At 34.7% G+C, this 17,423-nt stretch overlaps 2 protein-coding genes and 1 long non-coding RNA gene across 5 annotated transcripts; 2 read left to right on the plus strand and 1 right to left on the minus strand.

Annotated features, from left to right (window-relative positions):
- The first annotated feature begins 508 nt into the window (after window positions 1–508).
- On the plus strand, window positions 509–3,936 carry LOC104234629 (uncharacterized). 3 transcript variants are annotated; one of them, XM_009788223.2, is made up of 5 exons: window positions 509–2,249; window positions 2,337–2,430; window positions 2,503–2,644; window positions 2,719–3,552; window positions 3,631–3,936. In XM_009788223.2, the coding sequence occupies exons 1-4, from the start codon at window positions 2,106–2,108 to the stop codon at window positions 2,816–2,818; spliced, it is 480 nt and encodes a 159-aa protein (XP_009786525.1). In that variant the 5' UTR covers window positions 509–2,105; the 3' UTR covers window positions 2,819–3,552; window positions 3,631–3,936. The 3 variants fall into 3 exon arrangements, 1 of the variants encoding a protein (XP_009786525.1); XR_713004.2 differs by having other exon boundaries at window positions 513–790; window positions 1,042–2,249; window positions 2,337–2,644; XR_713005.2 differs by having other exon boundaries at window positions 521–790; window positions 2,128–2,249; window positions 2,337–2,644.
- A 6,985-nt stretch (window positions 3,937–10,921) lies between these two features.
- LOC104234627 (importin subunit beta-1-like) lies at window positions 10,922–16,161 on the plus strand. Its single transcript, XM_009788222.2, has 3 exons — window positions 10,922–11,179; window positions 13,098–15,522; window positions 15,606–16,161. Exons 2-3 carry the CDS (start codon window positions 13,103–13,105, stop codon window positions 15,808–15,810), a joined length of 2,625 nt encoding a protein of 874 aa, XP_009786524.2. The 5' UTR covers window positions 10,922–11,179; window positions 13,098–13,102; the 3' UTR covers window positions 15,811–16,161.
- Window positions 16,162–16,337: 176 nt separating this feature from the next.
- Window positions 16,338–17,423, minus strand: LOC104234628 (uncharacterized). The gene is made up of 2 exons (XR_713003.2): window positions 16,863–17,423; window positions 16,338–16,751 (listed from the first exon to the last, which is right to left on the minus strand). It is a non-coding gene; the product is annotated as an uncharacterized lncRNA (long non-coding RNA).

Raw genomic sequence — 17,423 nt, forward strand, 5'->3', positions numbered from 1 at the left:
TATAGTAAAAAATTTCGACCGCTGACACCGTTTGGATCAACGTAAATCCGCCCCTGTATGGGGCACAAGTAAGATTTTTCTCATATTTGAATTTCATACCTAATTATTGAGATATTTACTTGTATGTCCTTCTTAAAGAATTATTAAAATAAATAACACGACTTCTTCATATATCAAAGATAATTTAAATAACATGCATGCATTTATAGCAGACTAATTGAAATTTCGTAATTTAGGAGTTAATTCCCCTTTTCTCTCCCCGCAACCTAATTTCTCTCTCTTTTTCTTTCAACCTTCCTTCCTCTCTTCATCTCATCTCCGGGTAAATTTCATAAATGGTCATATAACTATGACATTTTTTCACTAAAGTCATATAACTTTCTTATCTCACACAAAAATAATTCTCCGGTTGTTTTTTTAGTATTCTGCCTTTTTTTTTTCTTTAAATTTAGTCTAATAAATTATGAATCAATTAAAATATCCATGACGCGACGCGACATCCATATCCACAAATTAAAATATCCCCCAAATTCGATATTCTCAGCTGTTTCTCAAAGTGTTTTTTAAGGCTCTCAAGCAAGGATCATCAAAATACATACTACTATCTCAATTCTCTTCTCAAGCAACGTTGTTTCAAGGCTCTCAATCAGCAGTCTTTCAGGGCTCTCAAGCCAAAAAGATGGCTTCTCCTCCATCTCAGAGGAGTACTTTAAGGGACAACCATAATACTTTTGCTGAACTTAGTGACCACACAAATGCTTTTGCTGCACTAGGAATGACTCCAAAAGAGGTAAAAATTATTATTTTTTGTTTGTGTTGCCTTTGTTAGTTTGAATTTTAGTTGGCGACACTGATTATGGTGTAGGATTTTTGCTTTATTTTAGAATTTTTGTATATTGTGACAATGAGTGTGGGCTAGAGTTTATCTTTATTTTAGTATTATTTTGTATATTTGGATACTAATTATGGGGGTTAGGATTTTTTGATATTATCGATTTTTATTTTTGTGCTTTTAAATTGCATGTATGTCTCGGGTTCAAGTATCAATTTGGGTCTCCCGTTCAATGAAAGCTCTGAGGCTGCTGTGTTGAATTTTGAAATTTTTTTGAGTAGAATTCAAGATGGTAAGAGTGTTGGGGATGGTAGTTATGATGACGACTTTAGTGACCCCGACTATAATTTGGAAGATAGTGATGATGACTTTGAGGATGTAATGGCTGAGCAAGTAACAACTCAAAAATTAAGTAAGAAAGGGATGGGAAGACCTAAGAAAGGATCAAGTAGTGTTCTATCAACTTTTAGCATCCTTATACCAGTAGAGAATGACAAATATGACTCGGATGTTGTTGAATCAGAGGAATTATCAGACGGGAGGATATCTGATAAGGAAGGTGATAAAAAGGAGGCAGTTCACTATGAAGAATACGATGAGCAGAAACATAAATATAATCCAAGTTTGGAACTTGGAATGAAATTTAGTAGCTTAAAGCAGTTTAAAGATGCTTGTAGAAATTATGGTATTAAAAGCAGGTTTTAGCTTAAATTCTCTAATAACAACCAGGAGATAGTGATATGTAAATGCAAACATAATGGGTGTCCTTTTAGAGTGTATGCTACTGCCGTGAGTAAGACTGATCCAACTATTCAGATCAAGTCTTGTAATTTGGAGCACATAGGTGGAAATGTGTTTGACAACTTCCATATGAATACTGCGTGGCTTGCTAATAGGTATTTTAGTGCATTTAGAGCTAGTCCATCATGGAGCGTGAATGGTTTAATTGAAGCTGTTAGAAATGACTATAGCTATACAATTAGTTATATGAAAGCTTGGAGGGCCAGAAATATGGCACAAAAATTGGTTTATGGAGATGAGGGAACCCAATATGCAAAGCTGTTGCCATATAGAGAGGAATTATTAAAAAGCAATCCAGGCTCTACTGTAATTTTGTGGAGGGACGAAGGCAGATTTCTTGGGTTTTATGTTTGTCTTGGAACACTTAAGAATGCTTTTAAATCTGGTTGTAGATCATTCATTAGCTTGGATGGTTGTTGGTTAAAGGGAAATTATGGAGGGAACTTGTTGAGTGCAGTGGTTATTGACCCAAATGATTGCATTTTTTCCAATAGCATATGCAGTCATAGCTAAAGCTGAAAGTAGAGAAACTCGGAGCTGGTTTCTTATTAACCTGGGAGAGGATTTGGAGATTCAGAACAGCCATCACATTTCATTTATGTCAGACAGACAGAAGGTAATATTATTTCTTTAGTATTTTACTCTGTTTCTTTATATTTTATTTATTGTTCTTTTTTTTTCATATTTCATAATATTCTTAAAGGGGCTGATTGGAGCTGCGAAGGATTTATACCCTAATGCTGAACACCGTAATTGTGTTAGGCATATGTATCCGAATTTCAGACAAAAACACAAAGGTAAGAATTTGAAAGACTTAGTTTGGAGTGCGGCAAGAGCGAGTAATGAAGTCTTGTTTAAGAAGTTTCTAGATGAACTGGAAAATGAGGACAAAGAGGCCAGAGAATGGTTCAATCACCCTGAAAGGCCATTCAATACTTGGACTCGAGCATTATTTAAATGTCATACCAAATGTGACATGTTGTTGAACAATTTATGTGAAAGCTTCAACAGGTAATTAAGAATTTGCATTTCCTTATGCACTTTTATTTTTAATAATATACTAAGTTATACATATATTTTTTTAGATATATACTTGATGCTAGGGACAAGGCCATAATAACAGTGCTAGAAATGATCAAGAACAAGTTGATGAGGAGGTTGTTAAAAAAAAAAAGAGTGGATTGAGAGATACCAAGGGCCAATATGCCCTAAGATAGAAAAAAAGCTGTTGAAAATTAGGATGGAGGCAACAAAGTTTCAACCTGATTTTTCAGGAGGCCCTAGGGTCTTAGTTGAAGGTCCTGGAGGGCCATATATTGTTGATATGTCTGCCAAGACTTGTACTTGTAGAAGGTGGGATTTGACTGGATTGCCTTGTCATCATGGTGTGGTTAGTATTCTTGGCAACAATTGAGTTAATAGAAGATTATGTCATGGACTATTACAAAGTGGAAAACTACAAGAAAGTATACTCTTATTATATAAATCCTACTGGCTCTGAAGATCACTTGCTTGAGGTTGTAGGAGGTGGTGACATTCTCCCACCTAAGGTAGTCAAGAAAAAGATAGGGAGGAAGCATAAGGCTAGGAGAAAGGAGGCTGAAGAACTAGAAAAATAAAGAGAAGTTGCTGCTCAAAGTGCAAAGGAGAAGAGGGCTGAAAAGAAGAAACCTCAACGAATATCTAAGAAGGGTACTGTACAAGTTAGCTGCTCTATTTGCAAAGTGGTTGGGCATAATGCTAGAGGCCATAGTAAATATGCAAAAACAACTTCCTCTAGTTTTCCAAACCAACAACCACCTTCTCCAAATTCAAGTCAAGACCCTGCTCCAACCCAAAACGAAGACCCTGCTCCAAACCAAAACCAAGAAGAAAGAATAGACGTGGACCTCATCTTAACAAATCAATCAACTATAGAGGTAAATTAGTTTCAAACCTTTCATGGTCCTTTTTATGTGCTAGTTTTATTTTTTCTCAGGTGTTGTATTGTTTTATAGGATGTTGCTGAACAAGATGTTGTTGGGAGAGTTGTACATGGTCAAAAAATTGTGCAAGGTGACACTGACACTATTAAAGTATCCAAAAGAGGCGGGGTCAAGAAGAAAGTTATGCAAGATTATATGCAAGTTATGGTGAAGAAAAAGTGGAGACTCTCGAAGACAAAATAGGGATGTTTGTCTAAAATTTCTTGTCTTTTGTAAATGGCATACACTTAAATTGGCACAATATATTGTGTCTGCTTTTGTCTTTTGGTTGATGCACATTTTATTTGCTGTATTGCTTAGTAAGCAATATTTTGTTTAGTGGTGTTGCTCGTTGCTCGTTCTCCTACAAAAACAATTCTATTTTTCCATAAAAGTTTTTTCTAATTCCCAGGAATATTTTAATTTAAGATATTCACTGTTAGGTACTTCATTAGAATTAAATAATTGGTCATGGGATCTCTAAAGCACCTACCCATTATCACAAATAAGATACTTACCCAAGGAGAGAGGTCCCGGAATAACCGAATAACTGAAAAGAAAATAACATGATAATTTTTCCGCATTCATGAAGTTGTATAGTTTGTCGGTAAGCAGAATTATGAGAAGTATCGAATTTGGGGATGTTTTAATTTGTGGATATGGATATCGGGTCGAGTCATGAATATTTTTAATTGATTCATAATTTATTAGACTGAATTTAAAAAAAAATGGCAGAATACTAAAAACAACGGATAATCGTCTTTGCCGATGATTATGACTTTTTGAGTAGAGTAGTAAAAATTTTATGACTTTTGTATCAGAAAAAAAAGTTATATGACTTTGAAAAAATATCATAGTTATATAAAAATTGCCATTTCAACTAACAAGTTTTGTGGGCCGTTGGTTTAGGGCCATAGATAATTGTATATCATAACTTGTTATATAACCTTGGGAGAAATTCAAAAATAGCCAGATTTATAACTGGTCGTTCAAAAATAGTCCAGTTTCAAACGTAATCGAAATTTAGCCACTTTTCATATAAAGATAAATCTGAGCGAAAATACTGTTCAAAACCCGGAAAATATGCTAGTATATTATACTGGAGTTCCATCATAAGTATGCTTCAACTCCAGCATATTATACTGGAGTTGCAGGATAAGTATGCTGGAACTCCAACATAATATGATGGAGTTCCAGCATAAGTACGCTAGAACTCCAACATAATATACTGGAGTTCCAGCAAGTATAATTGTCCAATATAATATACTGGAGTTTGGAGCACCGGTGCTCCAGTCTCCAGTATATTATACTGGAGTCAGCAAAGTATATCGGTCCAGCATAATATGCTGGAGTTCATACACAGGTGCACCGAACTCCAGTATATTATGTTGGACCGGTCTCTGTTGCAGCAAAATAGTGGCTATTTTTCATTGACTTCGTAACCATTTGCTATTTTTAAATGACCAGTCCGAAAACTGACTATATCGTGCTATTTTTACTATAACCTTTGATTGTTGAAATTTTACAAATTAGGAAATCGTTACCAATAGTTATTTAGAATGGTCAAATGCTATCTAGACTGATTAGACTTTCTTCTGAAAGTATACTATTTGTGAAGGTATGGCATCTTGAAAGGTTAGATGGTGTTGTGTTTTCCAATTTCTATTGTAAGAGATATTAATTTGGATATTTTTTCTTGAGAAAATGATATTGTATAGATGCTCTTAAAATAATAATCGAAAATATATATATATATATATATATATATATATATATATATATATATATATATATATATATATATTCTGTATGTTACATGAACAAAATAATAGTACAAATTATATACACATTTTCAGCTACAAGATATAAATAGTTTTTGGCACGTGCTAAAAATGAAAAAAGCCCATATTTTCTTGCTATGTAGTAGTAATCAGGGATAAATTTAAAAATAGCCGGATTTACAAGTGGTAATTAAAAAATAGTCACAGTTTCAAAAATAATCGAAATTTTGCCACTTTGCATGTAAAGATAAATCTGAACGAAAACACTGTTCAAAATCCGAAAAATATTTCAGCATAATATGTTGGAGTTCCAGTATAATATACTGGTCCAACATAATATGCTGGAAGTTCATACACAGGGGCTCCAATCTCTAGTATATTATGCTGGAACTTTCCGTGTGTTGGAGTTCCAGCATAATATACTGAAAGTTCATACATAGGTGCACAAATCTCCAATATATTATGCTCGAACTTTTCTGTTGCAACAAAATAGTGGCTATTTTTCAGTAATTTTGCAAATGCTAGCTATTTTTCAATTACCAATCCGAAAACTGGCTAGCCCATGCTATTTTCACTAGTAACCAGGCCTATCCAGTAAGGAGTGGTTTTACACCATTCTTCCTTTATCATCAAACTACATTTCATCCCAATTATCCAGATAACTTTTTTCTGATAAAGTTTTGCAAAATAGCTAGCAGATTTTTTTCAAGATAAACCAACACAACTAGCACCTAAAATATTAAATTCATGCAATCCAGAACAAGCCTTATACTGTTACTATTAGTAAAAACAAAAGATTGGGTGTTAACTGGACCTCTAGGAGCCCCATTTGATTAGTAATAATTTTATGGGAGAAATTTAATAATAGCCAAATTTACAAGTGATCATTTAAAATAGCTATAATTTTAAAAGTAATCGAAATTTAGTCACTTTTTATATAAAGATAAATCTGAACGAAAATACTATTCAAAATCTGGAAAATACTCCAGCATAATATACTGGAGTTTGGAGCACTAGTGCTCCAGTCTTCATTATACTGCAACCAGCAAAGCATACCGGTCCAGCATAATATGCTGGAAGTTCATATACAGGTGCACCGAACTCTAATATATTATGCTGGACCTGTCTCTATTGCAGCAAAGTAGTGACTATTTTTAATAATTTGGCAAACGCTGGCTATTTTTGAACGACTAGTCCGGAAACTGGCTAGACTGTGCTATTTGACAATTTTAAGACATATAGGTCAATTTCACGATAAGAAAATTATTTTGTACAAGAAACTGACTTATGTCTCCCTTGATTTTTTGGCTTATAACACATATATCCTTGTAATTTCAAATGTTACAAAAATCGTTCTCTAAAGTTTTATATAATAGTCTATAATCAATTTATGAGTGGACACATAATTTACACCATAATATATCATTTACAGTGCGGCAAATACACGAGTAAACTTATCTTTGTTCCATTGTAAGATACATTACTAATTGAGGAGTTCAACACCGTTCTTTGTTTGGTACAGTATTTTAAATTTTTTAAAATTATTTCTAACAATAAAATATTGTAACTTAAGAGTACCTACTGTGTAGATAAATTCTATCTACAAAAAAAAAAGGAAACAGATGCTCGATTTCAACTAAAACTTAGCCGTTTTATCTCGTAATTCCTCAATCTTTTTTTCCTTAAAAAATGGAGTAAATAGAAGAATTAATCTAAATAGCCGCCCATCTAATCGCCTAAACTAAAAATAATTGACGGATACATAATATATATTGCAAAATGTTTTTAGATACACTGCAAATGTTTTTAGATAGGAATTTTTGCATTCCTATACACTATATGAAACTATATTACCCTCACTACTCATGTTTTACTATAATTACATTTTATATACCTAATTATCATTTATGTACATTTTAAGGGAATTAGTGATAATAATTATTGTCCTAAAATTACTCTAACGTATTTTACACACCCCACGTTTCTCTCTCCACATCCCCTCCCCCACGTACCACCCTCTCCCACGTATCACTCTAAATCTTTCTTTACTTTCAAATATAGTCGTCGTAAGAAAAAAAACATTTCATAATTCTCCATTAGTTTTAGCTCCTTTTTTCGTTTGTCTCATAACAGTTGTGAACTTTAGAATTTCGATAAAGGTCCTCTGACCTCTGGTATAAGGAGACTGTTATTTAAAACTACTATTTTTGTTTGTTTTTCTTTTTTACCGTTTTCTAGTTTAAGCACAAACAAACAAACATTAAAAATTATAGATACAACCTTAGTAATTTTTTCTTTAATTAGTTCATTCCGGCATGAATGACACCTTTTTAATTTAAAAATAACATAACTTGAACTTTTCATCTTATTATATAATTCACCCTAAAAAAATTATTTGTTTGAATTAGGTATTATTGCAAAGAATTGAGAATTCTCTATATGTCTCTCTCTATCTCTTAATTCCTAATTTCAGTAATGTAAAGCAAAGAAAAGAGAGTAGCAATTCCATCATTGACATCAATTAAAAAGCTCTGAAGCTTTGACTTCGAATTTGGGTTTTGAAAAATCATTATTTGTTTGGACTGAGTGTTGTTACAAACAATTAGGAATATGGTTTGGAGTTTATATCTCAATTTTGAGGGTGTTTCGGTGAAGATTACACTTGATTTGGCTGAATTTCATATTGAAACTCGAAGAAGAAGAAGACATGATATACATTATATTTACGAAATTGTAGTAAAATTGTAGGAAAATTATAGAAAAAATGTATTTTATATATATATATATATATATATATATATATATATATATTATTTTACTATTGTATGAAAGTTGAACAATATTGTATAAAAATTATATTTAAGTTGTATGATTTACCATGTATAAATCAGATACAAAATATACAAAAGACATATTGTATAAATTTTGTATAAAATCAAACAAACATTAAAATTATAGATACAACCTTAGTTTTTTTCTTTAATTAGTTCATTCCGACATGAATGACACCTTTCTAATTTAAAAATAACATAACTTGAACTTTTCATCTTATTATATAATTCACCCAAAAAAAATTATTTGTTTGAATTATGTGTTATAGCAAATAATTGGGAATTCTCTCTACTTCTCTCTCTATCTCTTAACCTCTAATTTCAGTAATCTAACGCAAAGAAAGAGAGAGCACCAATTCCACCATTGACAGCCATTAAAAAGCTTTGAAGCTTTGAATTTGAGTTTTGAAAAATCATTATTTGTTTGGATTGGATGTTGTTGCAAACAATTAGGAATATAGTTTGGAGTTTATATCTCAATTTTGAGGGTGTTTCGGTGAAGATTACGATTTTGGCTAAATTTCATATTGAAACTCGACGAAGAAGAAGAAGAAGAAGAAGAAGAAGAAGAAGAAGAAGAAGAAGAAGACATGATATACATTATATTTACGAAATTGTAGTAAAATTGTAGGAAAATTGTAGAAAAATTATATTTAAAGTTGAACAATGTTGTATAAAAATTATATTTAAGTTGTATGATATTGTAGTTGTATATAACTGAGTAGAAATAATGTAAGAAAATTGTAGATAACTTGTAGATAAATTATATAATATATAATTAGTTGTATGAAATTTATTTTTGCCATGTATAAATCAGATACAAAATATACAAAAGACATATTGTATAAATTTTGTATTTAAGTTGTACGATTTTGTAGTTGTATATAACTGAGTAGAAATAATATTTGAAAATTGTAGATAAGTTATAAGTAAATTGTATAATATATAATTAGTTGTATGAATTTGTTTTTACTATGTATAAATCAGATACAAAATATACAAATGACATATTGTATAAATTTTGTATTTAAGTTCAAACAGGATGATAGTTTTGTTTTCTTAGTACTGCCTAATATCCACTAAGCTGGATTCATGATTTGACCAGTTTAATCACCAAACAGCGTAAAAATTCAATATTGGTGTTTATAGTGTAAAACACAAGCGAATTAAGGGTCCTCGGTAACAATAATCTGTTCAATTCTACTGATCTCATGGCCTTATACAAATGAGACTTAAATTTAGGGGTGTGTATCATCCAGATAAAATCGAAAAGCAAAATTGAATGGAAACAATTAATTGGTTTATTGTTTGATTTCGGATAACTTTAATTTTTTTTTTCATTTTTTGGAGTTTTTGGTTTGTATATTTGGATCTTCGAAAAATCAAATTACTCATAATATAAGTTTGCTATTGTTCTTTAGCATTTAAATATCTTATGTCGTTAGAACGTTAGTGTTTCACAACTTTATATGGTCCTAAATATGTCTTTCTGCAGTATTTCTCTGTCTTCAAATCTTTTCATTTGCAAAATCTAACATGTACTAAGATTTTATTTGTTGTATATATATATATATTACTTTAAAAATCATATATGGCTGAAAGAATGATAGTAGAAGGAGCTCCATTTCTCAGACTAATTCTTTCTTTACTTGAGTTATTTTCTAAAATTTACGATTTTCGTTGTCAAATTGCTACTATAATAATTATTGTGGAGAAAAAAAGAATGCATGAGATCAAACCTAGAGACTGTTTGGGCAGATAACCTCGACGCCCAATTAGAATAGTTATTAAGTGAGCTAATTAATTAATGTTAATAAGAAAAAGTCGAGATTCGAAAGGATATTCCAGCGTAAGATTGCGTCCAAACTGATAAAAGATTTAAAGTATAGTTTAGTAGTTGGCAGAAAAAGACTTTGTAAACCTAAAACTAAGAGATGTTTATCCACACACTGTAATGTTAAGATAAGGAAAACATATTGAAGATATATTTATTAAAAGTCACGCAAAAAATTATTTGGAGTGTGGGTGGAAGATCAAGAGAGAAAAGGGGAAAGAGGAGAGAAAAAAGGGAAAAGGGTGAAACTACACACCTTGATTGAAGGCACAAATAATGGATTGAGAGCCTTTTAAGGTGGATTGTATAAATTTTGTAAACAAAACTTGTTTATGCAGTAATTAACTAAACATAAACATTAAGGGTAATAAAGTTTCAAAAAGTGTATAAGAATGAAAAAATCCCTTTTAGATACACTACAAATTAGTTATGTCGAAGTTTCAAGCCCAATTGAGGAGGCCCATCAGTTGGACAAACTTCAGGGCAAGTGCACATATAGCCATTCTCAAAAATGTTATTTAAAGATTAGACAATATTTATTTTTTATAATATTTTAAACTAAAAATCTTAACCTTCAGAACAATTCATGATATTTTTGTTTTGAAAATTGAACTGAAATATTGAAATTCAAAATATACTAAATAGTAGTCATTTAAAATGGCTAGCTAATGTCATTTCTACACAAACTTCACATAACAGCTCCTCAAAAGCCGAGCCCAACTACATAACACGTGTGACATAAAGATAACATCGTCGCACGTGCGAGATTTCAAAAAAGTAGCTAGGGTTAAGGACGGCGTTCTCGGGCAGGGCAGCACTGGGATTTTCCTGCCCGTTGGTTTCGTTCCCCTCTACAAAAACAAAATAAGCTCGACTTATACCATCCCGCTTCTTCCCATCATTCGAAATACACCGCCCACCCCCACCCCTCATCTCTCTCGCTATCTCTCTCTCTCTATATAAATATAATATATACATACACAACATTTTTGTGATTGAGTGATTCACCAGTGTTGTGCTCTTCAATTTCTTCACTCGAAGAAAAGGATAGAGTGAGTGAAGACCGAGAGAGGAATAAAAACCCTAGCTCGTGGGTTTTAGTTTCGTCTATCGAAATCGAGGCATTTGAATACTGGGTCAGTATTATTAAGAATAGTTATGTGTTATTTTTCTTTTAGATTGTATAGTATGTACATTGATAGATCGATTCGATTTAATTTTCTTGTTAGGGTTTAAGGTTATTTAATTTCATTTTCCTGCTGTGGCTTAATGTTTGCTTTAGTATATATCGTTAATCTATTTATTTTGCTTCTTTTTAGCTTCCTAGTTGATTATAGATGTAATTGTTATGCTTTTTAAAACTGTGTTATAACTGGTGCTTAAATTCTTAGTATTGGAATAAAAGGTGCCCGCGATAGAGTGGAATTGATATATAGAGGATTCATACAGACATACCCGACACAGTTCAAAAATAAACTTAAGGAAAGGCTTATATAAAATAAAGAGGTTCAAAACAAGTTACATGCTCGTGATGCACAACAACTAATAAGAAAACCTGATGGATTGATGTTTTGTTTAAGCTATGTTTACTGTTCAATGTTAAGTTGAATGGCTAAAGAAAAATGTATATGTTCACAAAGACTGTTAAAATGTCAAGTCCTAAACAGATAACTGATAGGTAGAAAAAAGTAGTTGAATTATATGATTTGGGAGTAGTTGTTTTTGTTTGAAGTACTTGAGTGGGGGAGGGAGGTGGGGGTGTGTATGAATATATGTTATGGTTTTTCAGTTTATTGTGCACCTGATGTGTTTCGTTTGAAGCACATGTGAAATCACTGGGATGCTTTGGAAGCAAAGAAGTTCTGTGTTCCATTAAAGGACACTTTTTGATGCCAAGCATACACAAATTGTTCCTTGGTCTGCTTAATTTTGCGTTAAAGCTTCTTGAATTCGTCTGAAGTTCATGTCTGTGTTAAGGCTGCTTGACACATGTGGAATAAAATAGAAATAACAAAGTTCTGTGTTCAATCAAGGGATACCTTTCCTTTGAATTCATTTTGTTATGGATTAAGGGATCATTTGATTTGAAACAAGGTTATCCTGGGAATATTAACCCGTATCCAATATGGGATATCTAATATGAAGTTTGGCTATAAAATTTATACAGGTATTAGTTAATACCCGCAAATAAACATGGGATATATATAATCCGAAGTTCTATATCAGAATTAGTATCCTTATCCTGGTAACCAAACGACCCCTAACAGAATATTGAATTGATCCATTACTGTTGCCAAGCACTTCAAAATGTTGTCCACAATTTTGTTATTTAAATGGAAATGCAACTTAACTAGCTTTTGATTTACCTCTCTCCTTGCTCTTATGTCCTAGAAGGAGTGTTCTACTTCTCTGTAATACGTACCTAATTTTTAGATTATCCATAAATTCTAGAATTTTCCATTGTGCCTAATTGGGACCTGTAATAGTTGTTAGCCCTAAAGAAAAGGGAAGAAGAAGAAGAAAGAGAGAAGTATTTGGATTTTCAGATTTGGGAGTAGTTTCTGTTTGAAGTATGAAGTATCTGAGTAGGAAGTTCTGTACCAATATCAATTATGAGTCTTCGGTTTCTTGTGCGCCTGAAATGTTTTGTCTAAAATTCATGCATGGGAAATGGTTGGGATGCTTCGGAATAGAAGAAGTCTTAATGTGCTCAATCAAAGACTCCTTTGGCGCTAAGCATCCATACATTGAGCACCTGGTTTACTTAGTTTTGTGTAAAGGCTGCTTGATGTCATGTTTTTTATGAGGGACTTATAGAATACGAGAATAGTGAATAGCTCTGTTTTGCTGATGCCAGTACTTCAAATTTACAATTGATTTCTTTAACTGTTAAAACGGAAATGCAATTTAACTAGCTTTCTGATCTTACCACTCTCCTTGCCTCCTATGTCCTAGTAGAACTCTTTTTCTCTTTGAATGACTTGCTAATTTTTAAATATGTGGATTCTAGAATTTCCACAGCACCTCATGTTTTCTTTTGGGTTTAATATGTAGGAGAAATGGCTCTCGACATCACTCAGTTTCTATTGGCTGCTCAATCAGCAGATGCTAAGATTCGTTCTGAGGCAGAGACTGGTCTTGGTCAGTTCCAAGAACAAAACCTACCAGGCTTTCTTCTGTCATTGGCTGCTGAGCTCTCCAATGATGGAAAACCCACTGAATCTCGAAGACTGGCTGGTATTGTGCTTAAGAACTCACTAGATGCAAAAGAATCTGCTAGGAAAGAACAGCTTGTTCAACAATGGCAGGCAATTGATGCTCAATGTAAATCTCAAATTAAAAGCTTGCTCTTGAGCACCCTAGGTTCGTCTGTGCGTGAGGCAAGTCATACTGCTGCCCAAGTAATTGCAAAGGTGGCTTCGATTGAAATTCCCCAGAAACAGTGGCCAGAGCTCATTGGGTTGTTGCTTGTTAACATGACCAAACAAGGCAGGCCTCCGTCCCTGAAACAGTCAACACTTGAAACACTTGGCTATGTGTGTGAGGAGATATCGCACCAAGATCTTGTCCAAGATGAAGTAAACTCTGTTCTCACTGCTGTTGTGCAAGGTATGAATGTTGAGGAGCAAAGCCCTGAAGTACGTCTTGCTGCTACTAGGGCTTTATATAATGCTCTTGATTTTGCTCAGACAAACTTTGGTAACGAGATGGAGAGGAATTTTATCATGAAGGTCGTCTGTGAGGCAGCCATTGCAAAGGAGACAGAGATTAGACAGGCTGCATACGAGTGTCTTGTTTCTATTGCATCAACATACTATGAGTTGCTTGAACCTTACATGCAGGCTGTCTTTGAGTTGACAGCAAAAGCAGTCAGAGAAGATCAGGAGGCTGTTGCTCTTCAAGCAATTGAGTTCTGGAGTTCTATCTGTGACGAAGAGATAGAATTGCAAGACTATGAGGTTCCTGACAGTGGGGATTCTAGTGTGCAACACTCTCGCTTCATTGAGAAGGCCCTCCCAACACTTGTTCCAATGCTGCTGGAAACATTATTGAAGCAGGATGAGGAACAGGACCAGGATGATGATATTTGGAATCTGGCAATGGCTGGTGGAACATGTCTTGGTCTTGTTGCCAGGACTGTTGGAGATGCTGTTGTTCCCCTGGTAATGCCTTTTGTTGAGGCTAATATATTGAAGCCTGATTGGCGCTCACGTGAGGCTGCAACATATGCATTTGGCTCAATTCTTGAAGGCCCAAGCATTGAGAAGCTCTCTCCCATGGTCCATGCTGGATTAGATTTTCTTCTTAAGGCGATGAAGGATGAAAACAGCCATGTAAGAGATACCACTGCATGGACACTTAGCCGTATTTTTGAGTTTCTGCACACACCATCTTCTGGGTTCTCAGTGATTTCGCCAGCCAACCTCCAGCAGATTGTCGGAGTGTTGTTAGAGAGTTTAAAAGATGCCTCCCATGTTGCCGAGAAAGTTTGTGGGGCTATCTATTTTCTTGCACAGGGATATGAGGATGGTGGGCCAAGCTCGTCTTTGCTCACACCATATATTCCTGAGATTATCACCTCTCTTATTTCCACAGCTGACCGGACTGACAGCAGTGATTCTAAGCTCAGAACTAACGCATATGAAACATTGAATGAAGTTGTTAGGTGCTCTAACCTTGTTGAAACATCTGATATCATTGCGAAGCTTTGCCCGGTTATCATGGCTAAGTTGGCACAAACAGTAGAGCTTCAGATTGTATCCTCTGATGATAGGGAAAAGCAGGGAGATTTGCAGGCTTCCCTTTGTGGTGTACTCCAGGTTATCATTCAGAAGCTTAGCAATGCTGATGAAACTAAGCCCATTCTACTTCAGGTTGCCGACCAGATCATGATGTTGTTCCTAAAGGTATTTGCTTGTCGTAGCTCGACGGTGCATGAAGAGGCCATGCTTGCCATTGGCGCTCTGGCCTATGCAACTGGACAGGAGTTCTTGAAGTATATGCCAGAATTCTACAAATATCTGGAGATGGGGCTGCAAAATTTTGAAGAGTACCAGGTGTGTTCCATCTCGGTGGGGGTTGTTGGTGACATTTCCCGTGCCTTGGATGACAAGATCTTACCATATTGTGATGGGATGATGGCACTTCTTCTGAAGGATCTGTCTAGCGGCGAACTTAACCGATCTGTAAAGCCTCCGATATTTTCCTGCTTTGGGGATATTGCTCTTGCCATTGGTGAACACTTTGAGAAATACCTCCAATATGCATTGCCTATGATGCAAGGTGCTTCCGAATTATGTGCACAGTTAGACAACAGTGATGAGGAAATGCTAGAGTATGGCAACCAGCTCAGGCGCAGTATTTTTGAAGCATATTCAGGGATTCTTCAAGGATTTAAGAATTCCAAGGCTGACTTGATGTTACCCCATGCTCCTCATCTCCTGCAGTTCATTGAACTGGTTGCTAAGGACAAACCAAGGTAATTTAGTTCGATCTTAGTGACGTCTTCTTATTATGTCTCTGCAGCTTATTAATTCTAACAAGTGTATTGATTTTTTGCAGAGATGAAAGCGTGACCAAAGCAGCGGTTGCTGTGTTGGGAGATTTAGCTGATGCACTTGGTCCAAATATAACCACCCTTTTCAAAGATCGAGTTTTCTGCGCCGAGTTGTTGGGCGAGTGTCTTCAATCTGATGATGAACAGCTCAAAGAAACAGCAACTTGGACCCAAGGGATGATTGGGCGTGCCTTCTCTGTTTGTGGGTGAAGAAAGAGCTGCTTCAAAGTATCAGTTTGTAAGGGAGTCATGTATTTTCCTTCGTCTCAACAGGGGCAAACGTGTCTGGTCATCGTGTCGTAGATTTTTATGACGATGAAATTCTTTTCATTGTTGGGGTATATACCCAAAGGGGGTCAGTTCTTTTCTCTGTAGTTTCAAGGATTAAGACCACCTACTTGTGGTAGCCTGCTGTCATTTTGGACGTTGTCTAGTTCTATACATTACATATAATGGAGGTTTATTTAGGTAATCTTCTTGTAACTTAATTCTCACTCCATCACAAGGCTCTTTCCGAAATACCAAAAAATCGTATTTGGAATCGTTTCCATCTTTTACAAATCATGCTTATTCTTCGTCTAAAACGATTATCGTATAGTGTTGGAATCTGTTGTGCATTTCTTCTTTCTAATATAGACCACTGAACTAGCTTTCATTGATTGATGCAGTGAATGAAATAGCTTCTGAAAAGAAAAGAAAAAGAAACATCTAAAACTTTGGAGCGTAACCTGAAGCAATTGCTGACAACACAGTTCTAGCTTCATATGAAAAATTAGCTGTAAACTTCTAGCTATTTCTTTTGCTCAACACCCAGCCTTTTTGGGGCTACTAATGTCAGTGGATTAGTTAACAAGACTTAATTTAGTTCTTAATTTCAAGGTGTATCGCTAACCAAGTACTGATAATTATAGATTTCACTACGCGAAGAATCGCAGACTTAACAAGAATTCCACATCACAGCTTCTAAATTCCTGCCATTTAAAAACAGACAGACAAAAAAGTTGCTCTTCTCCACCACCACCACGGCACAAATTGTGGAATCCCAAATTAAAGTTGCCTCTGATTCGTCACAGAAAAATGGTGAAATGGCCCTTTATAAGCTGCTCTTCTCCACTGAGGCACAATCTGCTACTGATTGAAATCCTAGAAAGCTGGCAATCAGTTCTTAGATTTCAGTAACTAGAAGCTTTTGTCTTTATATATTTGCTTCAGCCTAAAGTAACAAAATTTAGTAAATGAGAATAATGAATAGATATATGTACCAGAGAAAGGGGAGCCTTGAAGCAACGGCAAAGTTGTCTTCTTGTGATCAACAGGTCACCGATTGGAGCCGTGGAACCAGTCACTAATGCATACGTTAGGGTAGATTATCTCTATCGATGCGGCCATTCCCGAACCCTGCGTTAACACGGGATGCTTTGTGCGCCGACTATGCTTGCGTAGGATAGACTGTCTATATCACACCCTTTAGGGTGAGACCCTTTCCACACCCTGCGTGAGCGCGTGATGCTTTGTGCACCGGGCTACACTTTTGTTAGCGGAAACGTAAAAGAAAGAACAGAAGATTTAACGTGGTTCGGATCAAAATAATCCTACATCCACCAGAGAACAATTGCCTTTTTAATATTAACAAAGGAAGGGGAGAGTTCCCAATTACACTTAAGAGAATTTCTCTCTTAACTCTCTACTCACTGCAATGTGTTGTATTATTTTTGGGATGGTTTCTACAAATGAAGGAGTGCATCTATTTATAGAGGTAAAGACCTCCTTTTGATGTCATTGATGACATCAAAGGAGGAAGCTTCCTCCTAGCATCCATACCA

This window comes from Nicotiana sylvestris, chromosome 12 (genome assembly GCF_000393655.2).
Source record: "Nicotiana sylvestris chromosome 12, ASM39365v2, whole genome shotgun sequence".
Taxonomy (NCBI): Eukaryota; Viridiplantae; Streptophyta; class Magnoliopsida; order Solanales; family Solanaceae; genus Nicotiana; species Nicotiana sylvestris.

Coding starts and splice junctions, on each gene's coding strand:
- LOC104234627 (XM_009788222.2), top strand. CDS start 13,103: ATGGCTCTCGACATCACTCAGTTTCTATTGGCTGCTCAATCAGCAGAT. Junction 15,523..15,605: donor GTTGCTAAGGACAAACCAAG/GTAATTTAGTTC, acceptor GATTTTTTGCAG/AGATGAAAGCGTGACCAAAG.
- LOC104234629 (XM_009788223.2), top strand. CDS start 2,106: ATGATTGCATTTTTTCCAATAGCATATGCAGTCATAGCTAAAGCTGAA. Junction 2,250..2,336: donor TTATGTCAGACAGACAGAAG/GTAATATTATTT, acceptor ATATTCTTAAAG/GGGCTGATTGGAGCTGCGAA. Junction 2,645..2,718: donor TTATGTGAAAGCTTCAACAG/GTAATTAAGAAT, acceptor ATATTTTTTTAG/ATATATACTTGATGCTAGGG.